This window comes from Haliotis rufescens, unplaced genomic scaffold (genome assembly GCF_023055435.1).
Source record: "Haliotis rufescens isolate VD_foot unplaced genomic scaffold, xgHalRufe1.0.p SCAF_18, whole genome shotgun sequence".
Lineage (NCBI taxonomy): Eukaryota > Metazoa > Mollusca > Gastropoda > Lepetellida > Haliotidae > Haliotis > Haliotis rufescens.
Genome location: NW_025963868.1, coordinates 10,619,504 through 10,631,525, shown reverse-complemented (window position 1 = coordinate 10,631,525; position 12,022 = coordinate 10,619,504). Strand labels below are relative to the sequence as shown.

Here is a 12,022-nt window from a genome sequence, read left to right as displayed (position 1 = left end):
CAAACCGCCCAGCAAGTAGCCAATGCATTTCAAGTCCACGTAAGGACCATATACAAGCTCCAGCAACGGTACCAGACCACCAACACTACAGATGAACGACCACGTAGTGAAAGACCAAGGGTCACCACCCGACGTCAGGATCTTCAAGATCGCTTTGCTCCCGCTGCGGAAACTGCTCGAAAGACCACGAGGACACACCAACGACACATTAGTGCGGATACCGTGCGTCGACGATTGACGAGCATACACCTCCACCACACAGGCCACACCGAGGACCCATTCTAACACTACGTCATCGCCGGGACCGTCTTCAGTGGGCAACAAAGCACCAGCATTGGCGCCACCAGCAGTGGAGAAGAGTCCTCTTCTCAGACGAGAGCCGTTACTGTAACTCAATAGCAGATGGCAGAGAGAGAGAGAGTCTGGCGATGCCGTGGGAAACGTTCTTCGGATACTTGTGTTGTTGAGAGAGACACGTGGGGTGGTCCGAGCATCATGGTGTTGGGTAGAATTGGTCTTGCACAGAGGGTCGGCCCTGTGGTCTTCAAGAAAATCGGTCCAGTGAGAGGCAATGGTGTCACTGCAGCTCGTTACATTGATCAAGTCTTAAGATCACACGCCATACCTCATTTGGCACGTCGCCGCAACCACAAGTTTCAGCATGATAACGCCCGTGCCCACACTGCGAGAACAAAAAGAGTCTTCTTCCAGGAGAATGGCATCAGAACCATGCAGGGGCCTGCCCTCAGTCCCGATTTAAATCCAATTGAGCATTCAAAGACGGCTGAATGACGTCCGACCGAGGCCGACAACTGCAGCTGAACTGTGTTAGGCGTTCCTCAGCGTGTGGGCTCAAGTGCCTATGCCCTTCATCAACCGCCTCATCCATTCCATGTATCGACGTTGCACGGCAGTCATCAAAAGACATGACGGACACACGAGATACTGACTTGGGATGTCATTTTCTCAAAGACTAGTGTTGTGTTTCTCTTTAAGAACATTGGACACTTTAATTTCAACCTTGATGATCAGTTTTGCCAAGTTTCATCTTTTTAATATGTCTCAAAGTATGTTTACAGTGTTTGGACAAATAAGGTTTCTCATATATCTATCCATGGTGACGTTTCTTTTGCGGATCAGTATATGAACCTGACCGTAGGCAAGACAAGCTCGGCTGGTGCGTGAATCATACCTGAGCATTCTGCGGGAACAAAAATGTCTTTGTCGCCTGTGTGTGCGGAATGATAACGCAGTTTTTTAAAACGGTTTCATCCGGCTACACTTTTATACATGTAAGTCGGCTACCTGTTTAGTGTATGACGGCACGCCTAACTGTCACAGCTGTATTGGGTTGAGGGAGATCGGGATATAAGGTAAGCCATTATTTAAAGAAGTTTGAGTTAGAGAATGAGCTGTTTGAACGCCGATGTTAACAGTATTTCCAGTTATATCACGGTATGTTAGCTTGATGAGGACAAAACGACTGAAATGATGAAAGACGTGTTATACGTATGTATGCAATTTATCTGTATATGGGCCAGTGGCTCTCATTCGAATAAATATAGAATCTCACCCGAGTTTCTTTTGATATCAAATATATCAACACGAGTTGATAAAATTGAAAAAACTCTGAGGCTTGGCGAGGAGTTTTTCAACTTTTATCAACGTGTGTTGGTATATTTGATATCAAAAGACACGAGGGTGAGATTTTATTTATCATCCAACATCAATCTTCCAACCTTTTCAGTTTGTGGACAGACATATTCAGTGTTTTCGGTGTAAAAGGTACGGCAAACAGCTTCAGTAGCAGAGCCATTAGTGATGTCATTTGATGTCATTGGACCAGTCGTCTAAGGCGCCGCGATTCGCTGTGCACAGCTGCGTCCCTTGGACACGCCAGAAACCTATAATTGTGGGTTCGAATCCCGGTTCGCCCCGATTATGCTTCTAGGTTTGTCAGCAACATACCAATCTCGTGGGTTTCACCGAAGTGGTAAACGTCTGAGACCTGCATCACTTCTGGCTTTCCTCCCACATTAAGCTGACACGCCGCGATATAACTGGAATACTGATTAAGCGGCGTTAAACCCAACTCACTCACTCATTTATTCTTTCTGTTATTTCTTGCATTTGGACGGTTAAAAAGTTAACACTCTCCTTCTTAAGTTTGGTTGAAAATGTAAAACCTCGAGTTGCATTTTCAGCCACAGCCGAGGAGTGCTTAAACCAAACACAGGTTTCTGGCACGCCTGACGTAGCCAACCATAAACCCCCTCCTTCAAGGAGTACTAAATGTTGAAAGGTCTAAATATAGAAGGTATATAAGGCAACTCCTTGTGCATGACTGATGTCTTTGCATTACATAGTGTTTAGCAGCGTGGTGTTACACTACCGATATACCGTTCACGTTTGGTCGTTATATCCTAACTTTGAGGAATCCCCCGATACAAGCTTGCTCATTTTATATATATAAGACTGTTCTCGTGTTCTGTAAGACATGGTTTGCATGAATGGAATTTTAGCACATTTAGATCACTTAGTAATGCACAATATTGGCTGAGACAATGGCAATTATGGATTGATATAATTGGTATGTTTCTGTCAGTGCTTGCTAACGTACGACACATTCATGCATATTAGTTATGCGCTAAAACGTTTGGACTTCTGGAAAAGGTTAGTTACCAACAAAACCATAATAAACTAGCCGTCACATATATACTCTGCAAAAACAACAACGCAAAAGTGATTTTTTATACGTATAACTTATATATCATATACATAATTAACATTATGGTAATCGTTTGTTCAGAATTGACACACGTCATTGTCATTGACCCAGGTTCCATATGCCACACATGGACCAGTAGATTTTTCAAGGTAAAGGTCATCTGTGCTTAATATCTTGTATGGCCACCATCAGAGTCCAAAACTGATTGACTTCGTCGGCCCATGGAAGCAGCCTGGGAAATGTTAACCCACTCTTCCTGCACTGCTTGTGCCAAGTGTTGTAGGTTATGTGGTTGTTGCTGACGTGCTCGCAGTCGTTGATCCAGTGCGTCCCATAAATGTTCGATCGGGTTTAAATCTGGAGACCTGGCGAACCATGGCAAGACCTGGATGTTGTTATTCCTGAAAAAGGCTTGCCGTGTAAGGTCGGGCATTGTTTTCTTGGAAAATGCAGCCTAATTGAATAATGGGAAGCCAACCATAAACCCCCTCCTTCAAGGAATACTAAATGTTGAAAGGTCTAAATATAGAAGGTATATAAGGCAACTCCTTGTGCATGACTGATGTCTTTGCATTACATAGTGTTTAGCAGCGTGGTGTTACACTACCGATATACCGTTCACGTTTGGTCGTTATATCCTAACTTTGAGGAATCCCCCGGCAAGACCTGGATGTTGTTATTCCTGAAAAAGGCTTGCCGTGTAAGGTCGGGCATTGTTTTCTTGGAAAATGCAGCCTAATTGAATAATGGGAAGCCAACCATAAACCCCCTCCTTCAAGGAGTACTAAATGTTGAATAAGACCTGGATGTTGTTATTCCTGAAAAAGGCTTGCCGTGTAAGGTCGGGCATTGTTTTCTTGGAAAATGCAGCCTAATTGAATAATGGGAAGGACGAGTGACCGAAGAATCTGATCTATGTAACATGCACCAAGTCTGTTCTACCAGGAGATGCCTGCCCACATGTGCACACTACCATCGCCTAATCTGTCAACTTCCTTTATGCAATTTCGCTCAAAATGTTCCCCATGACGTCTTTAAACACGTCGTCTACCATCCGCACGGCGAGACATAAAACGTTTTTATAGCCCCATAAGTGATGTTGCACGTGCATGTTATGTTGGTGTGTTTCGGCGCCAGGTACTCACGTGGTTATGTTTTTTGAGATTGGTCCATTTTTTCACAAAATTTCTGCAGTACCTAATTCTTTCCACACAAATGAATCCCAATCCATGCAGAAAAGACGAATTCACTTTTGGTGTTAATTTTGTATGGGTATCGGCAGCATCTCTCAGATATTTCTGCAGAGTATAATTCACACCACTAACAAACAATTTTATATTTACTGAGACAGAAGCTAACGCTGCTGCATTCCTTTAGCATGTTTTTTTTTATTTTCAGATATCCAGTATGGCCTCCAATGGTACCTACAGTCTTGAAACAGGTGATCATACTGGTAACCAAGAACCACGCGGTGACCGACGCTCGGCAGGGTCAGTATCAACATTCAAGAGCACTCTGTGCCACCAGATATCAGGTGTCATTATTTTCGCCATTGGTTTGGTAACTGGAATTATTATTGGAATCTATGCTGTGAAGCCCATGGGTGATTCCCAATGCAATGTTATGACCACTCCGGCTCCAGTTCAAGTTATGGTAACAGCTCCTGTTCAACCTTCATCGAACAAAACATCCATTCCAACCTGCCCTGCAGATAACGCACCGACCAGATCCAGTAGATCCGAAGACAAGGGGCCATTTGAACTGCTGTCTAAAGAAGAAATGAACATTATCAAAAATTTCATGAAAACTCAAGGTCTTATTTCAGTGACAGATGGAAAACCTACTCTGAAGGATAGCTACATCTATGGCATATCTCTCTACGCTCCATATAAATCAGAGGCCCTCAACCACCTCGATAAAGGGGGTCCCAATCCAGGCAGGTACGCAGATGTCCACGTTCACAGAGGCAACATAGCTGTTCCAGACTTGATGGAATACAGGGTCGGACCTCTTGGTGGTGCGATGACAGCTCAGGCTATGTACAGAGATGGGGAACTCCCTTACAATAGTCGACCCAGAGATGGCATTGAATTTGAAGGAATCGCTGAACAAGTCTTTCTCGCAATGACCACACTACGCCCCTTACTTCAGGAGAGCTTTGACGGGGGATATACCCCTAACGGAGGAATTGACTTCCATGCACAAGCTCCGCCAGGTCTTGATCCAAATGAAAGGGAAACACGGTTTGTGTTGGGTTTGACGACAGACGGCTTGGGTCGCGGGCGAGATTTAAACTTTTTACCGCTCACGGGAACTGTTCACAATCCAGGAGTGAATACTAACACCTGGTACACACACAGCTTTTACTATTTAGACCAAGGACCTTTCCCAACAGCCGACGCTCTACTGTCTGCCTACAACAACGGAACACTCAGAAAATTTGCCCTGCCAAGAGGTTTCCGCCAATCACTGTTTTCAACCTCTTATCCAAAACAAAACAATGATAAACCGAGGGACTACTCTGACAGACCTCCACCCAGGTCATATCCTCCATCTGGTCCACGATTTACAATCCATGACCACACGGTGAAATGGATGGACTGGGAATTTGTTGTTGGCAACAGCCAGTTCCGTGGCCCAAGTATCTATAATGTTAAATTTAAGGGAGAAAGGATTGTTTATGAGAATTCCCTCAACGAAGCAACCTTAACCTACGCATCAGACGTGACTTCAGGAGCAAATACAATCTATCTTGATGGTACTTTCGGCCTGGGAGAGGTCCAGGATGTCATACTCGGAGTTGATTGTCCTTTCCATTCCACCCTTGTCGATGCATCATGGTTTTCCGGTTATAGTCAGACTCCCATTACAGCTAAAGCCATATGTATATTTGAAACAGTCGGCGAAGATGCTCTGTGGAGACGAAAGGGCATGTTCGCTGCTGGGTTGGCTAACAATTATCTTGTTGTTAGGTTTGCATATCCCATTGGTAACTATGACTATTCTTTTGATTTTCGATTTTTCTTAGATGGGTCCCTTAAAACAGAAGCAGCTGCGTCTGGGTATATTCATTCGAGCTTTTGGGATCAGGATGATGCACGTGCTGGACAATCGAAATCGACTGATGCATTTGGGTATAAAATCGGAACATATACACACGGTGCACTCCACGATCATACTTTTGGTTTCAAGGTCGATATGGACATTCTTGGTACCAACAACAACTTTGACATTATTAAGTGGAAAGCTGGGGATGTACTGGGGGCCTTGAAGACACAAGCCAATGTCAGTGAGAAGCCTCCTTATTTCCTGTATAATGAAACAAGGTATGTGGAATGGGAAACCCTAGCAACGGAATCTGGTCTGAAAATCGATATGATTAATCCCGAATTTTGGACGGTCACGAGTGAGAACAAAAACAGGTGGGGAGTGAAAAGAGGGTACAGAATTCTTCCTGAAACCATGGCAGTACAGGTCCTACCTGATACACATCCAGTTATGAAGGCTTCATCTTACACAAAGTACCACTGCATTGTCACCAAACACAATGATACAGAGCGATTCATCTCTGGAACATATGACCTTAACCGATTGGCTGACCCGATGGGCTCCATTGAGAACTTCATTAACAACGAACCAATCAACAATACGGATTTGGTCACGTGGCTGGTAGTTGGCTTTCTGCACATACCGACAGCTGAAGATTTCCCGATAACTATTGGGGCGAAGTCAAGCTTTACCTTAAAACCCTGGAACTATTTTGACAGAACGTCAACTTTTGACATGCCCCAGTTCTTGGATACGAGAGATCACTCCTTCACTGAGAGGCCACCTTCTCCGAAATCCTGTGTTGAGAAGAAGACACGAGACTGCTACTTTTGTAACTAACATATCTGCAGCTGCTTCCGTTATTATACTCACACTACTATACCTGTGCACTACTGATGAGAATAATATGGCAGTTACATTATCGGAAGTCATATCCCTTTATTAATCCATCATTAGCTCACCTGTATACTGACTCTGAGCCGACCAGTCCTTGTTTTAGCCCCTTCATGCCGAGCGCCAGACAGTGTAACAATAAGTACCATCTTTTAACGCCTTTTGGTATGACGCGGCCGGGGATCGAACCCCGGACCTTCCGCTCTCCGGGCGGACACTCTACCTCTAGACCACGTCAAAGTGACGCATGGTCTGTCCTTCATAAGATCCATCTGACCATTATTCTGCCATCACGTATCATTGTCAAAATCTCCTCTTAAATCATATGGTTTATAAAGCTGAAGTTGTCTATGAATGATCCCAGAACCGCTATTATCTTCGAAAACCTCTGACACAACCTTTAACATGACTGCCATGCAACCATGCTAGAAATGTCACTGTGCTCTGTACTCGGCTTTTCTGCTTTCATCTTCATGAAATATAGAGTAATATGATGTATGCAGAATAACATATACCTTTTCACGGAATATTTCGTGTGTATTTTTATCTAATACAGTGAACTACGGTTATAAAAAAACACAAAGGGACCACTAATTATTTTCTATATAACCGTAGTTTGTTATAAGCATATATACAGCATACATACAACAAATGACCGGGACTAAAAATAAGTTCATTATATAGGTCAGTTCGTTATAACCGTTCGTTATAAACGTAGTTTACTCTGTGTGTCTTCTGATTTCCGTTTATCTGTGTAGCTATCTTTATTGCATTTGCAACCCTGTATTTAGAAGTATTCACGGTAAAACGTTTCCCATACTTAAACATAAGAATGAAAATATCGAAGCATGTGTTAGAGAGGAAAATATGAATAAAAGCGACAAATCCCTTTCCAAAGCAACTAGAGTCGTTTGTACGAGTCCGACTGTATCATGAGCATGTGTTTATGAATCGTTATCAAATAGTGATCATACCAGGTGTTCGTGAAAAGGTGAGCGTATTCTGCCCAAGGGTGGCTACTGTCACAAACACATACAAAGGCAAGTCAAGTATTGACCATAAAAACACGGGAACATATGGTACATGTCAAAATAGTATCGGACATAATTTATGTCACTTGTCAAATTTGGAAATGGCTGCCATAGCACTTTTCGAAAGCTTTACTTAGAGCTTGAAAGTTGTAACCCTGTTCAGACCTAGTCGTACGACGCTCTTTGAAATCGTCGTAGACACAGCCTGCTCGATTTTACCTTAAATGTTGTGAAATGTAGACACCAAATGTAAGGCTAGAGCTGCTGGACTATAGCTCGACATGAAAGGAGGTGAGGTGAGGTGAAATGGGATTTAACGTCGCGTCCAAGATTATTGCACTTATATAGCGACGTACATGTACGTGTGTGTGTGTGTGTGTGGCTGCTTGTACTAGTCCGGACTGATACCGATTTATAGTGCCAGCTCAATGAGATACCAATGCTCCGAGCCGACCAGTCCTTGTTTTAGACCCTTAATGCCGAGCGCCAGACAGGGTAAGAACAAGTACCATCTTTTTAACGTCTTTTGGTATGGAGCGGTCGGGGATCGAACCCCGGACCTTCCGCTCTCCGGGCGGACGCTCTACCATTAGACCACGGAGGCGGTCCGACATGAAAGGAAGGTAACTATTGGAGAGTTACGTCACCCTGATGTGTCGTATCTATATTAAATCCAAAACACGAACTGTGCTGGCACTTACTCAGCACTCAAAGAATAATTCTACATGGTTTAATTTTGTAAAATACAATTTCACTAAAAAACGTTAAAAATGTATTTGCATTATACACAACTGCTGTTGGGTATCTTAGAAATCTTATCTTTCAAGACCAATAAATGTACATTTTAACGGCATAAGTTTACACGGTAGGGTCACTTGGTTGCAAATAAATTTATTATCTCAGTCTTCATTGAACCAATTTCATTTTACACAAATTACCTTGCCACAGATTGCTTTTAAAATCTGTTACAGAAGTGATTAATGTGAAACAGACATAATACAATTTGACAAGGGTTATTTCAAATTTCAATTACATAAAATACAAACTCTATATGTTTTCTTTTGCCCCTCAGCTTAAGTCCAGTTCTTTTCACTCTCTTTATCGATGAACTTATACATGAGTGAGTGAGTTGGGTTTAACGCCGCTTTTAACAGTATTCCAGTTATATCACGGCGTGTCAGCTTAATGTTGGAGGAAAGCCTGAAGTGATGCATGTCTCAGACGTTTACCACTTCGGTGAAACCCGCGAGCACGGGTATGGTGCTGACACAACCACAACCATAGGCTTCTGGCAGGCCAAAGGGTCGCAACTCTGCACAGCGAATCGCGGCGCCTTAGACGACTGGGCCACCCGTGCCCCCAATGCATACATGAACAAAGTGAGTGAGGTAACAGTTAACGTTGCTTCGGCATTATTTCAGGCCTGAAACGGAGAGCGTTCAATTAAGAGGTATATGTGTGAAGGAAAGTTTTGATGAAATCTTGTTATTACTGTTCGCGGATGATGTCTGACAGACAGAAAGACAGAGAGTTTATGTATAGAAATACTTTGAGGCCACTGGTGGAAGTTTATAAAACAATCACTACGTTTTATACTGGGATAATGGACGTAACATTTTGGGATGTACAATTCTGTCAGATATTTGTTAATTTCATGTGGATATTCCTTTGTGTGGACTTCCCAATATGTAGGGGATACAACTTTCTTCTTATACTCTTTCAAATAAAGGTTACATGACATGTATAGTCACAACTGGCTTGATAATATATCTTCTTCACGTTTCCTCAGCCATTACAATGATATCAAGTCTGCTACAGAACCAGAGAATTATATGAGTATATAAGATGATAAATCGCTTGTTAGGGCATTACGTAAATTCAGAGTGTCATTACAAAATTTCAATCTAAATTTCAAACGTAAATGTGAAAATAGGGAAGTTGAAATGTGTATCTGTAAAGAGATTGGGGATGACATTCATGTTTTATTAGTACGTGATAAGTATGAACATCTTAGAGAATAATACACTCCGATGTTTAACTATAGGCATAAAATCAAGATGTTAATGATCAACAACTCTGCTGTTATACGTTCATTAGCAATATTGTTTAAACATATATTCTCTGTCATTCTGTTGTTTATACATTATGTATATCACGTGACTAAACAAATCAAACTGAAAATGTCAACTGTACAATGGACCATGTCTCCTTAAATAACTAATAAAACATCTATCCATGTATTGATGTTGATAATGTTGATAATATTGAGTGAGTGAGTGAGTGAGTGAGTATGGTTTTACGCCGCTTTTAGCAATATTCCAGCAATATCACGGTGGGAGACACCAGAAATGGGCTTCACACATTGTACCCATGTCGGGAATAATAATATTGACATAGTCAAAGTACATAATGATGGTGGTTATGTAATTGAACTCCAAAGAAACGTAGATGCTTTGGAAATCATACTGTAACAAATGGGGGTTTGAAATAAGTTTAGATAAGACAAGAGTAATACTATTTAGAAATGGTGGTAACTTGGTTCATTTTTTTCTTCGGGTTTGTTTGTTTGTTTGTTGTTTAACGCCGTTCTCAGCAATATTCCAGCTATATTACGGCGTTCTGTAAACAATTCGAAAAGTGGTCACAGGTAGTTAAAAATGGAACACATATTCAGTTCAAGATTAAAAAACACTAGTCTTGACTAGTCCAAAATAAGGTTTCAAAACACACAGTGTTTCAAAAGGAAGTTGACACATAACCCTCCAAACTGAGTCCAAGGATATATATTTTAATTACATCGCAATCGGTGGTATATTTGCACTTTGGAATAAACACTGGCACCTCGCATTGTAGGGATGACAGGTTGTAGAAATAACTCATTTACACATGTATGTCTTCAACAAACGTTATTAACTTACATTCTGTTATTTATTTCAAATGTGTAAAATGTATTAATTAGTAAGCAATTGCCCCTCCCCCCCCCCCCCCCCCCCCCCCCAAAAAAAATAAAAAATAAAAATAAATAAAAATAAATAAATAAATGAATAAATAAAAAAAAATAATAAAGAAATTTCTCAAATTCCTCAAATAAATTCTTCTCTACCCTGAACTGGGATGAGACTGATTTGACCAACATCTCTGTGCCTCTGACAATTTCACATGAAGCTAGATGACAACCGTATTTCCTCTATAAGGTGCAAGGATATCTATCAATTTCGAGAGAGCCGTTTACTCGGCATGTTTTACAAGAAATACGGTGTAGAGTTCTGATGGGTTAACGGCAGCATTTGTTTATGGATCGAAAATATATGCTGTCGATATATTCATACGCAACGTTATTGTGTAAAAAGTTGGTTGGTTGGTTGGTGTGTTGTTAAACGCCGCAAACAGCAATATTCCAGCTACGTCACGGTTATTGTGTAAAATGGTTGAATTTAAAAGAAGTTTCAGTTTATGAAAGGATACCCCCTTTTAACCAATCAAAATAAAGCATTCTTAAATGTCATATCAGAATGTTAAGTAACGTATTCGTCTTTCTTGCAACTATATTCTTCTAATAAATCGCAACTTGTACCAGAGAAGTATCTGACGATTTATTGCTTTTATTACACAGCGTCAAGTTTTTAAATAAGAAGATAAAAAGACCGAAAAATCTCATGTGTAGTCTTATAATAGAGGCGAAGTCGCATTTCATGTTATTCATTCGCGTTCGAAACGGCATCGAATACATGGAATTTTTAACTGATCACACATGGTCTACACTCAAAATTAAGATTCCTCGAATGCGAAATAGTTCGTTTAAGCGGCATTAATTCTTCGACATTATGAACAATTGTACCGAGGCGGATACCGGAATAACATGCGAATTGGAAGATATGTCAACGGGTTGGTTCCCATTGATTGACATACACCTAGAGGCATCCGAAAGTGGTTTGGCGAGGTAACTGCGTGCACTGGTATTTGGCAAAATGTTGGAGATACCAGGGTGTTGTTCTTCAGTGATTCGTGAATATGTGTTTAAATTGTTATTTTTGTGCCCAGACACTTGCATAATTTAGTGGGCTAGAACGCTCTTGCTGGAAACTGATTTTTTTCCTAGCGCTGTGATAACTGATGCGTTTGTCGGATGAAACATTGGCTTTGGAAGACATGTTTCGCCTTATTGCACCAAGTTTGTTTTTGCCTTTTAACCAGGATTCACTAGATTTTGGACACCCTCTTGTGTTTGTTGCGAGATAGAATGGATCAAAAGAATAAATCAAAAGAATGTCATTTCACTGACGAATATAAAAAGACAAATTTGCCGAAAGGCTGACCATCC

General features: G+C 41.4%; 1 protein-coding gene across 1 annotated transcript; it reads left to right on the top strand.

Moving 5' to 3' along the window:
• Positions 1–1,215: 1,215 nt before the first annotated feature.
• On the top strand, positions 1,216–7,567 carry LOC124121901 (membrane primary amine oxidase-like). Its single transcript, XM_046485027.2, has 2 exons — positions 1,216–1,373; positions 4,127–7,567. Exon 2 carries the CDS (start codon positions 4,136–4,138, stop codon positions 6,614–6,616), a length of 2,481 nt encoding a protein of 826 aa, XP_046340983.2. The 5' UTR covers positions 1,216–1,373; positions 4,127–4,135; the 3' UTR covers positions 6,617–7,567.
• The last annotated feature ends 4,455 nt before the right edge of the window (positions 7,568–12,022 follow it).

Coding starts and splice junctions, on each gene's coding strand:
- LOC124121901 (XM_046485027.2), top strand. CDS start 4,136: ATGGCCTCCAATGGTACCTACAGTCTTGAAACAGGTGATCATACTGGT.